General features: G+C 39.2%; 1 protein-coding gene across 5 annotated transcripts in view; it reads right to left on the reverse strand.

Moving 5' to 3' along the window:
- Positions 1-20,604, reverse strand: part of svila (supervillin a) — a 73,883-nt gene that overhangs the window by 44,903 nt on the left and 8,376 nt on the right. For 2 of the 5 annotated variants that reach the window (XM_032550701.1, XM_032550697.1), the window contains exon 1: positions 3,398-4,134. The exons of 1 other annotated variant lie outside the window; for it this stretch is intronic. In XM_032550701.1, coding sequence (XP_032406592.1) covers positions 3,398-3,455 — 58 coding nt within the window. In that variant the 5' untranslated portion in view covers positions 3,456-4,134. Of the gene's footprint in view, positions 1-3,397; positions 4,135-11,955; positions 12,065-16,187; positions 16,210-20,604 lie in introns of those variants that run through there. 2 more of the 5 variants (XM_032550698.1, XM_032550702.1) reach the window with 2 other exon arrangements.

Genomic DNA, 20,604 nt, shown 5'->3' on the forward strand with positions numbered 1-20,604 from the left:
AATACCACAAAGAAGTTGCACCACAAGATTTTACTGCACCAATAATTTAAAATACGAGATGTCAACACATGCTTCCGCCACGGTTAAAAGTTAACGAGTGTTGTAACAGCAGAACCACCAGGTTCTGAGCAAGAGTCCGAGTTCACAGGATTACATTTTATTCAAAGAATTACAGTGAGCCGAACCAGAAACATGCTGCTAAGTCAACTGGCGTTCATGCCAAAGTGCAAAGCCTCGTTCTAAAAACAGCCACAAACTTTACAGTTGCTCACCTACTCTAACGGTCCGGAAAGTTCTGAATAAACCATCCACACACAGTATGAAAGCTTTCATGGAGGCAAAAAAATAAAAATAAAAAAATCTAAAATTGGATACAGTGACATCAAATGTTAGCTTTAACAAAGATATGAACAAGCCAACTGTGTGTCCATGCATAAAATTAGCTTGGCCACGTGGCTCACTCTTGATGGAAAACAGAGCACTACTTTGACATGATTCTACCTCAAAGCCTTAAAACAAGCCTGAGGACACCCCCCATGTCCCCCCGCCAGCCTCAGTGCTCACACTAAAGCTCCTAACCGTGGACCGCCTGCTGTGGATTCCCCTCCAGATAAGCACAGAGCAGGCAGAACAACACTCAGCTCCCACTCAGAAAATATTACAGAGAATGGGGGGAATGAGAGGCATTCAGATACTGGAACAGAGCAGTGTTTGGTCAGATGTCTAACATAACCAAACACACACCAGAAGTGGCAGCAGACAGAATCTATTATTCCACAGATTTGACAAGTGATGAACTAGACAACATTGTTCATTCGCATCGGTTTGAGCCTTAATGTAGAAGGTAGCGGGTCATCTAAGGGAAATAGGGCTAAGCCTCGCCTGCTACTCAGAGACTCCCAAGTCAATATAACCCCAGATAATTCCTCAATACTAAAATCCTTAAAAGCTGCTGTTGATCAGGTCAATGAATAACACTGCAGTAAAAGTTAGGGCCAAGGGACTGACAGAGGAAATACTTCTCAAAGAAGGTTTTCAACCGTTTCTGGCTAGAGGAGCAGCTCTGTTCAGGTAGATAAACACAGTGAGATGCATCGACAGCAGGAGAGCTACCAAACATGTTTCAGCAATCTGGATCTACTTTAACAATATCTTGTCATTCTCATTAGTCTACAGTGCCATGCTTTGAGGAAAAAAAAGTGTGTATATACAGTATGTACACAGCCAGTCCAAGATTTTACAAAAAAAGAACCTTCTAAATGACAAGCAGCACTGGAGGAACATAGATTTTAGTAACAGCTGAAAAATCTCAGTCTACATCACATCAAAAATACTATTATGCATCTATTATGTGATATTTTGTCAAATTTGTAACATTTGACCAAAACATTAACATTAGCTAGCCAAACTCCTGTTTGTCTATAGCAATGTTTCCATCCAAATGTCATGGGAATTATGAGCAAACTTTTAAGATGTTGCAGAAAAAACAACGCAAATTAGACATGCTTCCATCATCCACTGGTTTGAAGCGAATCAACAAGGCTACGTAAAAGAAAGGTTGCAAACTAGCATAGACCACACATCTTTGAAAAACGGAGAGAGTTCTAACCTCCCAGATGGAGGTTTGGAATTAGACATTTTTAGCCTGCTTCTGGTAAGGCACAGGGCCAAGCAATGTTTTCTACGTTGGAACTTATTCAGCAAATATGTTTCAGTCTTTCCTTCAGCGCATCAGCACTTTCCAAAAAAAAGCCAACAACCACCTAAAGTGAGTGTACTTTTTTTTTTTTTGCAAAACTAAGAAAGTAATTTTGATTTTTTGTGTATGTTAAAAAAAAAAAAACATTGATAGAAGCACGTTTTATGACTGCTGGGATGTGGAAAATGTTGACAGAGAAATTCACTGTAATTCCTCAAATACGCTAGAATTTTTTTAATATGTGGATATTAACTAATGAATATGATATTTATTCCTTCTCAAAATAAGTTTTCCCAACTTTTATAACGATGCTTATGATAAAAGAACACTGATGAAAAGATACTAATGGAGGAGAAGGCCTCTGACAAGAGATAGCTGTATGGTGGAAAGCATAAGTAAAACCTTACAATCAATAAGAGTAACCATCATCAACTGCAAAACTCAAGAAAATATGTTAGAATTAACAAGTCATATCAAAATAGGAATGAGAGGAGTTAGCATTAGCCTCAGACTTTAGCAAACACTCCCCTATGCAAAGATCTTCAGAAGAGATTTGTGAGTTTATGGAATATTTGCTTTTATACATTTTGAATCAGATATTCCTATATGAATAAACCACAAAGGTGTGTTTCCTAGGTGATGTTGGCACATTATAGCAGCGTTTATAAAAGCATTTTGGAGCAAAAACTCTTGAGGGGACAAAATATGTCATTCATAAGTCAGTGATGAAGACTCATTGGTGACTCAGAAGAGTATACAATCACTGATGGAAACCACATTTAGCTACTTTATTTTACAAAAAAAATGTTTTCATGGCTTACATATACATTGTCAGGCATAACTTTACAAATCCTTTGAAGTTTCTGTTGTACTGAAACATACCGATGTACCTTCCATGACGTTTATTAATATTAACAGAATATTTGATATTCTAATCTGCCATTGAATTTTTAGATCACGATTTATCTGTGTACCAATAATCACATTTGCTTGGACCAAAGGAGACTGACAAACACAAAGTGTTAGAAATGCAAGAAAGCTGTTCTGTGCATCAGAATTCAGGTCTGCAGTTAGTTGCTTTTTCTGAAACCTATAATTAAGATGAAAGCATCATCTTTCTAATATCTAATAGAGATTTCTTTTGGCATGAATGGATTTCCTAGGTAAACTCCGCCAACAGCTTTTAAAGTGAAGCTCTTCCATTAGAAAATGTGAACTTGCTGCTGCCAATGAATGCAGCAGTTGGGACGGATTAGTAAGTTGTTTAAAAGCTGCTGTGATGAGTAATCTTGTTACTGAAAGAGTTTATTCACAGGAAAACAATGAGACATTTAAAATAAGGCACATAGAATATTGATAAGAGTCAATATGTGGTCCATTCCAATACAAGTGGACAACAGTTGATGAGTAAATGCTTAATGATGGTCCTAAACTTTTTTGGTCTAGTTTCCCCCCCCTCCACTGAGTAAAAACAGAGACCCCTGCAGTACTCCGAGTGTCTTTGCATTGCTGCGTAGTGTCCTTGGAAGCTGCAGCTGCAGTGCGAGGCCGGCTGACTGGACAGAGGGCGAGAAGAGAGTCTGCAGTTTGTCGCCTGCCAACTTCCACAAGCTCAGATTCCCAACCCACAACCAGAGTAACCTGTCCCCATGCTCCCAGTCGGTGCTCTAAATCTAAGCTCCGAGTCACTGCTCTTACCTTGGCTGCAAAACTTCACATGAGTCAGGTAATTCGAGATCCAGGGATTCCGGTACATTTTCGCAACAAAAGTCCGGGGACACAAAGAAGTGAAAGAGAAGGAACAGAAGAGAAGGGAGAGGAGCAGAGAGGTGATGCAGCTACAAAAGTACTTTGTCAGTGTTCAGGACAGGCGGTGAGGGAGAAGGAGGGTGGAAGTCAGGTAGTGAGGGAGGAAGAGAGAAGAGAGAAAGAGGGACAGAGGGGGGGAGATTACGTCCAAGCCGCAGTCCCGGCTCAGGCAGAGGTGGTCCTGGTAGACAAACAGAGGGGCTCTGCCTCTTCTCAGACCCGCTCCCCTGTTTTCCTGATTCCCCTCCCACCGAGCAGCACCCTCTACGACAACGAGCTGCAGCGCAGAAAGCTGCTCAGCAAAGGGTAAGCTCATTAGGCAGGGCAAGAAAATTAGAATCTCTCGCTTCTACTAAAAGCGGGAAGCGTCTTCATGCACGCTTAAGAGCGAGCCTCACAGGGACAGACGGGAGAGAAAAAAAGAAAGAAAACTGTGAAAGAGACAGTTTAGAGCGTCTCTTGGGAGAGCTGCCTTCCCTTGGCTCGCACATGCAAGCAGGATGCCAAAGAAACCGGTGCAGAGCGTCGGTAAAGGGAGGGAAAAGACTAGTCTCTGCGGGACAAGAGTGGGAACAGAGCGATCCGAGAGGAGAAGGCTAAAATGACCCTCTCAGGCAAATGAGACATTCCAGTTGTCTCTCAGCAGGGACCGAATGAAAGGAGCAGCATGCAGATGGGAGGAGATGGTGGGAAGGGCAAAGGGTAGGTAAGCAAGGAACAGCAAAACAAAGTCGGGGAGAGAACGCCGTGATGAGAGTAGCAGAACACGAGCTCCACTGGGTCCTCAGAGTAATGATGTCGTCACGCAAACTGTTGTTGAAGACATCGTAGAAGAATAAAATGTGATGACTATGAAGCAACAGGCAAGTTTTAGCCAAAAAATTTATATTTGCTGGTATTTATGTTTGGCCCTCTTCGCCCCATTCTTGGAGAAATAAAGAAAAATCCTCAGGTTGCCTTTACATCTACACAAGAGTGACAGATTGATTCCTGTTTCTTAGTCACTGTGGGGAAGCTGACAGTCTCTCAGATGCTGCTGGCAAAACCATTGCAAAGTGCATTCACCAACACACATTAGGCGACATGGAGTGACTTTTATCACAATATTTTTCCAGTACTATTCTGATGACGATAAGGGAGACCTCTGACTGGCTGATAGATGAGCGCTAGCTCCATGACTGAATTATGAACATATTCCATTTAACTGTTTACATTTGTTGCTGCCATGAATTTAATGACTTATTGTGTGAATCTAGTGGATGAACTGAAACTTGTCCACCAATGAAAGCCAAAGATGGCAGAAAGACCAACATGAAAAGAGTCTGCTCCTTGTTTGTGATTACATGCACAGAAGTCCTTGGTTGTAAATGTGAGTCATGGTCTTGCGTTGCCTCAAAAGCACGGACACACATCAGGCTCATCACATTGTTAAATTTTTAGAGTCACGTAAATTAGTGTAGCCAGGTGTGTGGAGATGGAGTACAGCTCAGACTGACTGAACAGGCTGTGTAAACCTTTGAGTTGGCAGGTCTGATTCCTTCCCACAGATGAGCTCATGTGGCTCAGACCGTGGACAGACAGACACATCACCCGCCTGCCAAGTCCCACTGAGATGCAGATGGGAAGTCACTATAAAACAATCAGCTTGTTATACGTTGATCAGCAGATTTTATGTGCGATACAGGATTTTGTGACGTTTAGTGTCGAGAAGGTAGATGGCAGCCAACTAAAAAGATATTCTTTTAAGCTGTGAGAAGCTCACAATTATGGTTAGCATTTTCAACAAATTTAGTTAATCGTCATGGTTCAAAAGAAAATTCCACAGACAGAACACCGAGTGCAACACCAAGTAACTGTTTAAGACTCAGTTTGATACAAGACAATGTAATTCTTCCGTTGTTGTTTCAAAGTGGACAGTAATCAGTCTAACTGTAGATGTACACACGGATGAGTTTCTCTAGATCTGTTGCAGCATTATTTAATCGCAGAAATGTTCTTCAGGTGACAGAAGGCCGACTTTGGAACTGTCTTTATGCATTTCTGAAGGTTCAGGTCCGAGTCTATCATTTCAGCCATATTGCTTGTTTCTAGCTGTGATAACTGAAGCTGTGTGCAGACGCTAGATTGTTCCTCTTTGGGTTCAAAGACAATAACTTCAACTTTGTTTCTGTTCAGCTGGAAACAGTTGCATCACATAAACACATCATTCTGTTCAGTGCTTTGGTGGGTTCAGAGTTGCATGGTGACATCGTAATGTAGAGTTGTGTATCATCTGCATAGTGACAGCAACTACTCTGATTTCTTAAGAGCATATACAGTAGATATTGAATAAGTTGGGTCAGAGGATTGAACTTTGAGGTACCCCTCATGTGCTTTCTGTCCATTCCTATGAGACTTTACTTTTGACAAAGAAGTCCCTGTTCTTCGATACACTACTCTATTGGTTTGTATCTTACCTAGAGAGTCCTACCCAGTTATAACAGCCAACCAATTCACATTGATTCATCAGTCAATCACCCAGAGCATGAAAACAGCCAAATATCCCTTGATCAGTCCTGACTGGTTATGAGAGTTGATTCCTGATGTAATCCACAAATGTTGTACAGTGTAAGTGCTTAATTTTGTGTTTGATTCTAAGCAAATGCCTGAACCAGAATATGTCAGTGTCAAATGTTTGCTGCACTTAGCTATTAAAATAAATCAATATATAAATATATTGGTTTCTATTTTGTTTTATGTAAATTTTCAGAAAGAAATCAAACCCCAAAACCTCAAAGAGAGACCAGAAATTAAGATCAGACAGCAAAGGTCTGCTTAGTGCATCTTTACTTATAATTCTTATTTCAACAGTATTTGCAATTGAGACGTTCCAATCCAGCCCACCCATTTCCCTACAATCGTTAAAGAGGACTTTAGAGGTTACTATGGCTGTACAATGTTAGGCAAACGTGTAATAATGAAGTTTGTAAATATTGCAATGGAAATCCACATTTTCTTCTGTGCTGCCACTACTGTGACTTTTAACATCTTGGGCACCTTCATCTAAGTTGGACATTGAAATATACAGCTGAAACACTCCATCAACACAGACCATTATTACACCAAGGTACAAGTCCCAGTTTCTGAAACTTAGAATTTACTAATGCAAGAAATATTCCCATAAAGAGATTGACACTGAAGGATGAACAAATGCTCAATGATGCGGTTTGCAAGGGCATTACATCATGGGAAACAGTGTCAGTCAGTGTTACTCAGACTAGTACATTGATGCATTCTTATACACCAAGCACCTGGTTGTCTGATACATAACGTTTATCTGTGTGACTCCTGTGCTTCAGAGATGACATCAGTCCTAGAAATCACAGGCAGTTCCTACCCTGTTATTAGCAGTGTAGAGTCTGCCAAGGAACAGCAAGACAGAGCGAAACTGTCAAAACTGCATTAATTCTCCAAAGACCAGCTTAGCACATCACCACTAGCAAGTGAAGGTTGACGGCCGTCTCTTTGCTCAGCGTATTTTTGGTGCTGTTTAGTCACACTGGACCTTTTTTTTTCCTGGATTATTAAACAAGAAGAAGACGACAAAAACTTGAATTGAGAAAGTTTAGCAATCCTCTCTGAGCGGAGGAAAATGTTTTTTTTTCTTTGTGTTTACACCTGTGAGCGCGGAGGAAACAGGATTGTAGCCTACTTGAATCTTTTGTTTTTAATGTTTCACTGCTTACTTACTCAAACCAACTTACTATAACAAAACGCCTTAGTTTGTATCGAATAAGTATGAAAAAAACCCACAACTGAACTGACTAAAACGGTACAATATTCCAATAGTACATTGATCCTATATTCAGTTCAGTCCTCACCATTGGTTGATATGGAAAAATATATAAGGAATGTGATCGTAAGTTGAGATTCAGATGAAGGTATAACCTTACTACTCCAGAGAAAAACATAAAACAAGCTAACACACCTGTGACTATGATTTTATAAACAACTAAACATTTTATTTGGCTAGTTCTTTCTTGGTTCATGGCAAATAAAATTGCATTTGATCTTTTAAACCAGTTACACATAATACACACATTCATAAAATCCAGGCAATCAATGTCCATAGGATTTAGGATTGCTGATGTGAATGCTAGCATACTGATTATAAACAAGCCAAGATGGAATGAAAGCACTGAGGCCAAAACTGGGTCCAAGTTTAATGAGAGGGGGAGCTGAAGGCATTCCTGCCATCACGCCATAAAATTCACCTCTCAACTCAGATGGGACAGTATGAAAGCATCATTTTATGAGTTCATAGGGAGATACAAATGACTGTAGAACAACAGCAGGCCTAAATATAACTAAAGCTTAATGTTGTTGGGAGCTGAGTGTTAATGAGATGTCAGCTGTGCATTCAGCAAGAGTACTGCGAGGCGTCAACATTCAGACTAACAGAAACCGTAAGAGACATAATGCCCTGGTAATAAAAGTTGACCTACTACAGTATGAATTTGAGATACACCCACCAGACCGACTGTCACAATATTCAGTGTGAAAGTTATTAAGTAAAAGGCTTGTCAGGTATTTTTAGTATCAGTGAAGTTTAAAATATAAGTCAGAGGAAATAAAGTTGGTAATGTTCTAGAAATATTTTTGTACTTCCTAAGAAGAGTTCACTGATGTCACTATAACAAAGAGATATCATCAGAAAATCATGGTTTTATCTTATTTACCCATTTACACCTTGCAAAAAGAAATATGAACTGACTAAAATTGGTAGTGGCAGCTCTTATCTTTGCACAATCTGACCAGACATCGGCAACAACATTGCTATTAAAACTTCATATTAGAGACAGAAAGTCAAGTCTTGCCAACGGTTTAAGTGTCGCTTGGTATGAAAATCTACTTTCAATATAAATAAAAAAAAGAACTTTCAGTACTTTCAATAGTAGACAGGTAACTCATGTTCTTAAATCATTGTGACCACATTAGAAATAAACAAACGTCATCCATGAAAGTTATTTGAAATACCACACTGGCAACTTTTTGTGCACATTAGAATTTAAGATTTCTGATCTGATTTTTGAATGCCATTTCATACACTTTTACCTGACACTGGGTTTTCTGTCTGTCCAATATTTCATTATTATACAGAATCACTGATGCATCTGTGACAGTCTCTGCATAAAAACTCTCAAGGTAACTGAACATTGAACACAATTATCACCCAGCCCCACACTCTACATTTATCATGTTCATTCTCACACAAATAACTAAAACTAAACTTCAAGAGCTAGATTTATTATCAAAGACACAGCAAAACTTAATGTAAAATGTGCCTGTGCTTTAACAAAGACCAACCCTTCAGTTACATAAGAGTCGAGCACAATACTTTTCAGGCCAAAAGCCTTTCACTCAACTTCTCTGCTCCATCTTGTCTCTTAAACACGTATTACTCTGCAGACATTCATCACAGCTTCAAGTATTTGAAAGTCTACAGGTGTATGCCAAAAACACCAACAAACGGTTCATTTTCACACAAAAAACACCAATCCCCCCCAACAATGTTTGCTCAACATTAGAGACAGACGAGAGGTTTTTAGTGTGTCATATGGCCTTGAAGTGGCCATATGACACACGAGAGGGGGAGCTGTGTCACACGAGAGCTTGATGAGCTCTCGTGTGATTTGGTTTGATACCCACCAGGGCTTATATTTGGCACTTGGCCTCAGCTACTGTAATGCTCTCTCCTTTCTAAGGATCAACACTGAGGTCATGATAACAGTCAGCTGTCTGGACACTTTCGAAACCGCAGTAATGATTGATAGGCACCTGTGTGTGCTAATACAGCACCATCTGTTCCTCGATGATGTGACCCGAGAAGAATCCAATGCACCTGAAGTTCGAGAACACTCATTTGTCTGATTCAAGCAAAGCCCTGGGGAACCATCTATAGCGAGGTCTGCACACACCTCAGCTCTTAAATAAGCATATGTGCACCTTAGAGAGATGAACAGCACATATGGTTAGGGGAGAGGAGCAACGGCATCAGAATCCTTTCCTCCAGAGCCGATACAATGAGGATGCTCTTAATATAGCTTGAGTATTTGGCAAGACACTACCATTTCAAAAGCTTGGAACATTATGAACAATATGCTCTGTAGAATGCTTCTCCTACACCATACAACTGTCACCAATGGATCAGGTACCTGTGTGGATTTTATTAGTGACTTCTATTAGAGAGTCTATTTGCTACCTATGTTTCTATTCACCCGCTGCGTGTCACCTCTAGAGCTTTAAACTTAGTGCTGGAAAGAAAACCTGAAATGCTTGATCTGCTGAAGTCAAGACAAGTCCAGGCAGAACTCCAGTAAAGTGAAATCATTTCCATAAAGTAATCCAAAAAGTCACCTCGCATAAGTTTTCAACACCAATGAGAAATGTTTGCTTCCATGTGTATGTAAACAGGAATGCTTTAGCCTCCTCCAGATGGCATTAAAGGTCCAGTTAAAGTTGGTCTAAAATAAGTAATTAAATGTTAATTTTTTATGATGAATAAAGGATTGTCACAATTTGTAAGCCTGTTTGTATTTGGAATACACATTTTTACACGGCTCTCCTAGGGTCCTGCATGAACATAGCTCTGAGAATTTTCTACCAGTGATTTCTTTGTTAAAAACCGATTAACAGTTTTGAGTCTAGTTCCAGTAATTGTTTTTTTACAGTGTCTCCTGAAGTAAATGAAACAAGCCACAGTTCCCAAAAGGTGGGGCAACTTGAGAACTTTATTCTTTTTTTTTTTTTTTAACTAAAGGGCTTTGCTTTACTAAAAATTTGCAACATTAAAATACATTATAACACTGAAGCACTGTAGCAAAAAGGTAAACATGTTTTCATACTTATGTAGCTTATGTGGGAACCAGAACAACCACAAAAAAGCTTCAGCAACATTATGAGGTCTTTCCACTCAGGCTGGATTTGCCTCTGGTGCCTCGCCCTTAGGTAAAATTTAAACATATTGTGCCCTTTGACACATTTACCCATTTTCACCCCATTAAATAAGCTAGCGCACATGAAGTTCAAGTAGATAATTATCCTCACAACATAACCGTGGCATTTATCCGTGACATAAAACCTCCAGTATTAGTGGTTCTGGATCACAGCCAATCAAATCATGCCATGGTGAGCTGAGAACAGCTGAGAAAACTGACAAACACTGAACATGTGTAAGAGTGAAGTCATTCAACATCTCCGCTGCGCTTCACCTCCTCCTACAGAGTCGGAAATCAGATCAGACTTCAGCCAATTAAGTCACTGGGAACTGGGGCTCGAGTATTTTTAGAGAAGATTGTAAAAATAACCCCGGCACTCAGAGTTTTGTGATTACATGGTGTATACAGGAGTGTGTGACAACGCCTGGCAAAATGAAAGGTAAATACAAATAATGTGTCATGCGAATGTATTTGCATTGAATGCAACTATTATAGGCCTAACATTATTTTGAGTAAAACATTTTTTAAAAATTGCAGTTAGAATAAATACATTTCTTAAATTTTTTTATTTAAGTGTACTAGAACTTTTTGTTTAAAGAGATATTTCAGACATTTTGAAAGGAGGTTCTGTGAAGTTATCAGTACTACTGTAGTTCCTTTACCTGCAGTCATTTCAGAGAGTTGGTAGAAAAGTGGAGAAATCCTCAGTAGTGGAAAGCTCACCCAACATATGGAAACCTTATTTTTAGCAATGTTTCCAACAACTCCAACTGTAAACGGTAAAATGCAAGACACCTGCAGGTAACAACTGCCCACACTTTCACAAGAGACCATTATGTTTATTCCTTTTTCTCTAACTTTTCATTTATGTCAGCTGTGGCTGCCAACCATCTACTGTTTAACCCCAGAGAAGCTCACTTAGAAGACCAAGCCAGCCCTTTAAAGCTTATAACAAACTTAAAAAAAGGGAAGGGCTGTTTGAAGTCATTTTCTAAGAATCATAAAGTAGACAATTTACACGGATGGAAAAAACTTGAGTAAAAATATTTGCGGTGCGCGCTGCCCTGTTAGGCAGCGTTCTATTTCTGTCAGCCTGTCCTGACAGAGCGAGAGCAGGTGCAGCACAATTAACAGCTGTACTTTCCACATCCAGTCAATCACGCTTGGTGGAGCTCGGCGCACCCCGCCAGTCAAATCTCTGTTTTGCTCTTTAAATATTTTAATATGAGAAGTTCTGATTTTAAATTCCTAAACTGTACAAATAAAACCAGGAACTGAGAAGTGCTTAAAAAATTATTTCAGCGGAAGTAGAAATAATAGCAGGGCACGTTTTAAAAAAAAAAAAAGAAATCCAAAACTCAATATTTTACAAGGATATCCTAATAAATATGTCAAATCGCCATTTAAGCTGCCAAAAATGTAGATGGAGCAATGGATTTACTCTTCAGTCATTAATTCAAGTTTACATACCTTAATTAAAGGTCTGTCTCAATTGTTCGTGATGGACAACGTTTTTCCAGGATTGTTTTATCTTCCACTGAAAGGTCAGAGCTCCGGAGGCTTGAGAGACAGGACTACAGGGACAAAAAGATGGACCAACAAATCCAACCCTGCTGTCACCCCCCACCCACTTTCTATCTACAACACCCCATTGGGGGGCGCAAGTGTTGTGACGAGATCTGAGGCGGTTATGAGCCGAGGGGCCAGGGGGGTTGAGGGTGGTAGGGCAGGTGATAAATTTAGAGCGGTGCTTTCCCACTCCATCAGCGGCAGGCAAGATCAATCAAGTCACCAAAGTTACAGGCAGGAGGTCAATTAAAGTGGGAAATCATTGCTTTTAAAGGCTAAGGGAAAAACAACTATTTCTGACCACATTATACCCAATGAACTTTAATTATATATATATATATATATATATATATATATATATATAGTGAATGGAGTGAACTGCTGAGATATTTTGTTTTTTGTTTAAAATAAATAAACATTTTTGAAAAGACTTTCCACTTCATATACAGTAAGAAAAAAAAGGTGCGATTCTGTTTCCAGTATTTTAAAACAGTAGATGTAACCAAGGCAAATATAAACCAAATGATCTTGTGATCTCAAACCACAACCTTTCTTAAACTGAGGTCTGTCTTGCTAAACAGTATTTTGTTGCGGTCAGCATGTCACCTTGTCAAGTGCAGTAAGTGCAAGCTATTATTAATATTAACCATGACTATTTATGTTTGAGCTTTAAGGTCAACATTCTCCTATTATTTATTTTTTTTGTAGAGCATCTCAAATGTTTAGAGGAAAATGTTACTTGCCGTAAAGCTTCTTGACATGTTATTGGCCGACATTTGCAAAGCAGACAAGACAAGAGCTGTATTTATTTTGCTTGCCTCTGATTGGCTGAGTGGAGATTGGGAACACTGTAGATTTTTCTAAGGTAGTGCCAAGACTGTTTCCAATGTGGGTATTAATGCATTACAAGATGTACACACGTTCAGAGGGGTTGTGAAGTACGCACAAATTTTTGTTATTCACAGATGGTTATGCTCCTCAAAGGCCGTGAATACCAGAAAACACTAAAGCTTAAAATCTTAAAGGAGCAGCATTATGCGTTTTCCTGGCACACTGTGCCATTGTGTAGCATAATCAAGTAAATACAGTATGTTACCTTCAGTTGTTATAACTGAAAATACTATTAAATTAGGTGCTTCCTAATGTAATGTCTTTAAATTGGGCCTCTGTCTCTTTAAAAGCAACTGCTCTGTCTCAAACTCTGACTTCAGGAAGTCATCACAACATGGCTTCTCTATTAACCCTTTAACGTTTTTACCAGCGTTGCACTGACAAGTAGCACATATGAGCTCAGCAGATGCAAAGTTCCACCAGGTGTTTGCTAATTGCTGCTGGCTAGTCTGAAGGAGCTGAGTGGGGGAATCACAGCCCTACCTCCTCCAAGTAGAAGCTACCTGAATAGTTGCTACATGAGATTAAAAGATTTCTCAAACAAAGCAACACTTCAGATATGCTTTGATGAAAGACTGATATGATGAAAAGTAAAAAAAAAAAAAAGTTGATTTTACATTATACTACCCCTTTAAATACCTAGTTAGTCAATTCAGTTTGAGGTTTATTAACCATTTTATATGAAAAATAAAAAAAGTCGATGTTTTTTTATTATTACATATATTTTAAAGACTCTTTCAAACACAAATGATCAGTTTGCCTGTTGAAGAACACAAAAAGTATGATAAACACCTCCTCACATTCATCATAGTGTGCCAAGGCTCATAAACACAGATTTGGAACAATGGAGAGATGCAGGAGGAAGGAAGAGACTCAAAACAGACAAAGACCCAAAGATAAGGAAGAGCCTGAGTTTCAGCTGACCACTGAAGAGAGGACACAGGAGGCATTGGAAGAGGATCAGGAAACAGCCAGTCACATTAAGGAGTATAAGGAAAGCACCAGGCTGAAAAGCCTGCAGTAAAGGCCGTTTTGTGTGTTTTAAGATTTTAGGTTCCAGGACTACAGTATCAGTATAGAACACCGACCTCCAGTTTAGCTTGGTGCTTATAGCCAACAGCACCACCCAGTGTTGACATCAAGGAACCACAATTTGAAAGATCCCAGACTTTTGCCTTTTAAGACTTAATTCCTTAAGAAGAGGTAAACTGTAAAACGGGTCCATGCTTTCTCAGCTGATACACACGAAGCAGCAGGCACAGGGCCAGGCACTGAAAGCAGCAGGGTTCAGTTAGTCCACAGCTAATTAGTGTTGGAGAAATTAGCTCTTCCAAAGCAAGCAAAGCACTGGCTAACAATGTGATTTTAATTTAACCCTTAGCTTACAAAGAGAGAGAGTTAAATGCTGATTGCTAACATGCCTGGGCCGCTCTAAAATATCAGCATGACACAGAAAACTGCGCGCATAAGAGCTTGACTCCTGTTTTTCCATAAACAGTTGCAGAAAGACCACAACAACGTTCCCAGAGGCAGGAAAACTGGAAATGTGTGTACCACTACAGGGTTCTTTGATGACTTTCAGCCATGCAGGCAAACCCATACTCAGCAGCTTCTGCTTCAAAGAGCACACTCTGTAAAACACACCGAGCGGTCACATGGGAGGTCTAACTGCATCTCTGAGATTGTTCTGCACTCATGTATACAAGCAGCATCAGAAACTATATAGAAAACATTCAAGATTTAGTTTTTTCCCCATCCAAGAAACCAATTTCTAGGCAAAGAGAAGAAAAAGTGCTAACACAAGACTGACTGACTAGTGGTACTTTTTCTTTTTAATGATACCCGTCTCATTCATCAATAGATCCATCTAAAAACAGAAATACAAAAAACTCCCCCCAGAATTATCAGAAATCCATTTAATTAGTGATGACAGTCATATTTGACAGACATTAAATTGAGTAACTATTTGTATATTACGTTTCCCACGCACACTTAAATATTTGGATATCAAAAATATCCCACTATGAAAGTTAGGCCGAGAATTATCAACAAGTCACATCAAAACTGACTTAGCATTAGCCTAGCACTTCAGCTAACTGAGCCAAATGAAAATACTAAACAGGAGCAAGAGAAGTTTCTTAAAGAATGTCATGTTTGACAAGATTTTCTGTATCCTTTTTCTAAATATAAGACTGAATTCAGTTTTTTTGACAGATACAGAAGTTTTGAATGCTAGAAAAAAATACTAAAATTGAGCTCATTTTGATCAAAATATGTTCTCCATCTTTATTACATCTTTTACACAAAAGTCATTCATGGTTGGTTGAGGAGTTTATAGAACAAAAAAAACCAACAAAAAAAACGCAGTTCTTAGTTTCAACACATTAAATAAACCATCAAAAAAAAATTTCAACAATTAACCAGATCCACTCATAGAAAAATTGCCCAATTTTTTGGTGCTTTTATATTATCTGCGACAAAAAGTCCCAAAACTGGACATGCGTAGTTAATTCACAGTTATATTAAAGTCTAAAAGGTTATCCAGCACCCCTTGTTCTTTAAAACACGTGATAAAGAAACAGATAAGTCCGATTGATCAAAGCTTGTGTCTCTTGCTTAGCATTCCACAATCTCCTTTTTCGTCGCACTGATTGAAACATAAAAAGTAGAGGTCCAGACCTACCATGACCCAAACTTCTTCTTGCTCTCAAGGGATCAGAGTGTCATTCTCTAACCACAAATAGACAGCGGACAAGTAGATAAGAGTTTCAAAGAGTGCAGATAAGGTGATTGGTGTTGAAAGAAGGGCTAAAGGTAGCATAAGGAGTCTGAACAATCCATATGGCTAATCCTGAAACAGCAGCTTTGAAAAGTGGAAGAAAATAAACCAAAAAGTGAGCCTTGCCCAAAAGAAAACCAGTTTCACATCACAACCTTATCTTGACAGCAGCCATCAAACACACCTCCAGTCCTCCACCTCCCCTCATCCATTTTATCAGCTCTGCTGGTCTCAGCTTCATCTGTCTACAGTGCTTTGACCCACATGTCTGCTCAGCAGCAGCAAAATAACCGTTACACTAAGCAGACCCCGTCTCCCACCGCACTACAGCCTGCTGCCAAGGATACTGGCAAGAAAATTGGCTTTAAAGTTCACCAATAAGAGAACAAAATGAAAAAAATTTAAAAAACAGAAGCTGACAAAGTATATTAAATGAAATGCTGAAGGGAAGAAAAGACTGTACCTTTCATTGTGTTCTTGCTTCTTTTGTAGAAATGATTATTTAACACAAAATACATTCATTGGGAAGGAAAAAAGAAAACTATAGAGAAGACCTTCGTGAATGAAGAGAACACAAAGACTGACAGAGGATGAAGGCTCGACAGACTTGAAGTCATGTGATCGCTATGGAGGCGACAGACGGCTCACCAGCGACCACAGCCCACAGAACCGAGGGCTGGGTTTGGTGGCGTCACTCGTGTTGTCCCAGTAAGGAAATAACGGGTAGAACGGTGCGAAACGTGCCGGCATCTGAGAGCGGGCCAATAGGATCCCAGCCAGCAGACGCGCACCTGGTGTGTTTCTAACGCCAAAGGACAATACGGCCACAATAACCAGAACTGGGAATCGCTTCTAATGAGAAGCAAAGGAAATCCAAGAAAACTGGAAAGAAAAAAGGAAGCGGGTGAAGGGGTTTCTTTTCATTTATTCCATGAGATTTGTTGACTCAAAAAGAGAGAAAAAGGTCAGAGGCAGGACTACTTTCTCACATGGCAGAGACTCAACAGTCATAACAAAATAAATGGTAGGTTGTCTCCTCCCTCTGAAACTATGTGGGGTACAAAATAAAATTTGTTGCATGTTAAATCTTCACACTGGTATAAATTTGAGAACTGTGATGCAACCAGAAAAGTTAAATATTGAATAAGCAATGAAAAGAAACCATTAGCACCCTAAGTGAGATGCTTCCTCATCTGAACTTTATGAATCACAAAGGAGGATTGATAAAGTTTTCATCTTTATTCAAGTACTTCTTCAAATGTGCTGCCTCACAGAGTGCTACTGCATTTCCCTACAGTATCTTGTAGTTTTACCTAGATGGCCATTTGAATATTGTGTTGAATATGCAAAGTCCAAGAGGCACAAGAGTTAAAAATAAGCAATAGGTCTGAAGTCTTTGTGCAGCACATCAGTTTGCATTGGGACCATGTCAGACTGTATAAAATGAAATAATCAAATGCAGCTGATCGTGCTCAGAGTTATAATGATCCATAATGACTCAAGTAACTGAAATTTGTAACATACAATGTCCATTTGGGATAAATAAAGTATTTCTGAATTAAAGCCGTCAAGCTGAAATCACTATTAAAAAAAATTACCATCTGGGTAGGAAGCAAGCTAGCTAGATACTTACTTTCTAGACAGATACTTTATTGATCCTGAAGGAAAATTATGTGGTGATCCGCAGCTCCCATTCATAAACAAAAAATGAAAGACTTCGCAGAAGTATTAAGAAAACAAGACACTGAAAGACAAAATCACTATTTGCAAGCCCTTAAATTGCTAGCTAGCTAGTTAAGGGCTAGTATATGTGGTGGTCTGTAGTTCCCACTCATAAAAATAATAAAATTTTAAAGACCCAGCAGATGAAAACAAAGTATTAAAAAAAATGCATAACACAAGAGGAGATCAAAGCAACAACAACATATTAGGGGACATATTACCCCATAAGAGTTTGAATCACATTTTTTCTGCTACCATCAATGTTAATATGTGCAACAAGTTTTAATGCAGTTACTGTGGAACTAAATGCAAAAGAAAATTTTAGAGGTTTGGTTCGGTTTAAATAACCAGCATCTACCAGATGTGGCAGGAAAAACAATGAGGTGGAGTCTTCGGGAAATATTTAGTGAAAGGAACATTTGACCGTCTTGGTCAAATGTGTCCGACACTCCCAAATGAAGTAACAACCGGACCATTTAAATCAAAATGAGAGCAAACAGATGTGGAAGATAAACACATATTGCTGTGGGATGTAGGAAATGGCAACATCAAGGTTATCCACACAACCATGCACTAATGCCATGTCAAACATCCGGCATGCTAACCCTTAGCCTTGCTATATGAGAACAGTCAGTAGCACCCGCATGATGAGCAGAACCAGGTGTAGGTGTGACTTCATGCATGGCTAACAGCTCAACACGGCAACTTGATACGGCTCATATCCAACTCATATGCCTCTTCTGATCTATTGTAACCATTTAGACATGAGGGAAGTGGGACTCTGGAAGGAACCACGTGAGAACGCTTCAAGCTATGACCTCACCCAGTTGGCGGCGTCAGTCCTCATGTTGTCTAAGACCATTCCTTTCGCTTATTTTTTTTTTTTTTCCAATTGGTTGATTCAGCCTGGTAAAGGTCCAGATGGGTGTTCCTTTTCTCTTTTCAGTATCCTATATGAAGTGACTAAGCAAACCAACTTTCACATGTCAGATTTGAAACAACTGTGATCCTCCATTTGCAACGTCTTTCAGCAAATTCAGTCCAGCTGTTCGAGAGTATAGCGTTTCATGACTCATTTTAATCTCCAGTTGCTCTTGGAGCAACAAGCTACATCAGGAGCCCAATCTAAATCTCTCGCAGATGATTACAACGCAGGGTGGAGAGGACCGCCACGTGTCTATTGTTGTCAGTTCCACTACATGATACCAAAGACGGGTCTGTGTGAGGCGGGTGTGCCTTTTACATGCAAGCTAGGCAATGAGACTACACAAACAGAGATGCAACAAGCCACTTTTTTCACTTCCGATACCGGTCTTCGAGTTTGTTTGTTTTTTTGTCTTTTACCAATCTGACACAGAAAAACAGTGCAGAATTGACCTAAAACATTCCTTTTTTAAAAAAAAAAAACAGACATATGTAAAGAATTTCTTTTCAGTGTTGAATTGGACAATTGAGATATTCAGATTGAAAATAGCCAAGTATAGCCCAGGTCCCACAATATTCTGTGAAATAACCCTTTGGTTTACTACCAAGGAAGAATCAAAACAGACAAACTTTAGCGTTAGGAGCTAGCCGTTAGCCAGTCATGGTATACATGTGCCTCGTTTCCACCAGTACCACACGTTTCCTTGACCCCTTTCAGTTGTAGCGCCGCAGGACGATGATATGGTTGGAGTGGAGCTACTGGCATCACAACACCTATTGATGCCCCCAATCAATCTCATTTTGATTGATTGGGGGAGAGAAAAAATGTCATGAAACTCCCAATGGAGGCATCCAAGGTTACATAAACCAGTGGTTCTAAATTTTTTATAACAAGTGCCACCCAACTAAATACCAAGTTTTCCCAAAGTATCAAACAGTACAACAATGGGAGTTGCATGATTTTCATTGTTTGTTTATGTTCATAGCCACCATTCTGTTAGCTACAGTTACTTCAATACTTGAACCAAACTATGTTGAGAAACAATGGAAACTCATTGGAAACAAAGGGAGTAAACATTCCATCCAATGACATTTTTTAACAGGACTAACAAAAACAAGTCCATGTAAAACCCAAGAAAAGGTGTAACGAGGGAACACACATGACACAAATAATCTGATATGAATGTGAGGAAACTCACTGGTAAAAGCTAATCAGGGGCTGAACTAAAGCACTCGCTGACACAATTGGGCCACCTCAGTCTTTAGATGTGTTTATGTGGACTTGGCAACACACTGGCCATTGTTTCAGCACAGCAGCTGCTGAGGTCTAATCTTCCGAATATTTGAAAAGACATACGATGCTAGCAGCAGGACATTTGTCAGTGCCAGTTAGGGCTCTGCTTTATTTATATTAGAACCTGGGTAACAATGTCATCTGCCAACCTGGGTAATGTATTTTTAAAGTCAATGGTATTGGCACACAAACAGTAATGCTTCAATAAATGTTGAGTTATTTCTTAAAATTTAAGTTGTACCTATTTGGAAGACATATTGCAATTTCAGTATTTTGTCCAAGTCTTTGAAAAGGAAATTCACAACGGGAGAATAATGTTCCTCAGCAGATTTTAAATTTAACAGCACATACAGTATGAGTATCTCTTTATTTAAAAAGGAAAAAACAAAACTCAAATTAAAAAAAATAAATAAATAATTCTCTAAACGTGTGGAAACAAAATACATTCCAATGCTATGACGACTTGCAACAGTGATAAATGTTAAGATACTGTTCATCAAGGTGAACATTGTCTAGCAAAGTGTCAACTTTGTCTGGTTTGATTAGTGCTCAAATAAAACCCAGACTTATTTTGTTCCTGTAGCAGCATTTTCACTAACTGCTAGAAACAAACTGTATAATAATGGTGATAAATATGGAGGTATTTTCCCCAAATATTCCATTTCCAATGTTACTATTAATCTTCATTTTTCTTGAAATTATTTAGTTTTTGACAACTAATAAGGTAGATGTACAAATCAGAGTATCAGACGATAGAAGACCTGCAACAACAAGTAATCTCCCCTGAAGAACACTGAACTGCGATTCTGAAATCGTTTACAGCGGTTTGATTTTATTAGATATTCGAGGAATGCACAGCAAGGTTTAAGAGGAGAACTTTGAGAGGAAAAAAACGGGTCACACCAACTTAAATGAGCAGATCTGAGGGGCTTCATGCAGG

Source organism: Xiphophorus hellerii, chromosome 21 (genome assembly GCF_003331165.1).
Source record: "Xiphophorus hellerii strain 12219 chromosome 21, Xiphophorus_hellerii-4.1, whole genome shotgun sequence".
Classification (NCBI taxonomy): Eukaryota; Metazoa; Chordata; class Actinopteri; order Cyprinodontiformes; family Poeciliidae; genus Xiphophorus; species Xiphophorus hellerii.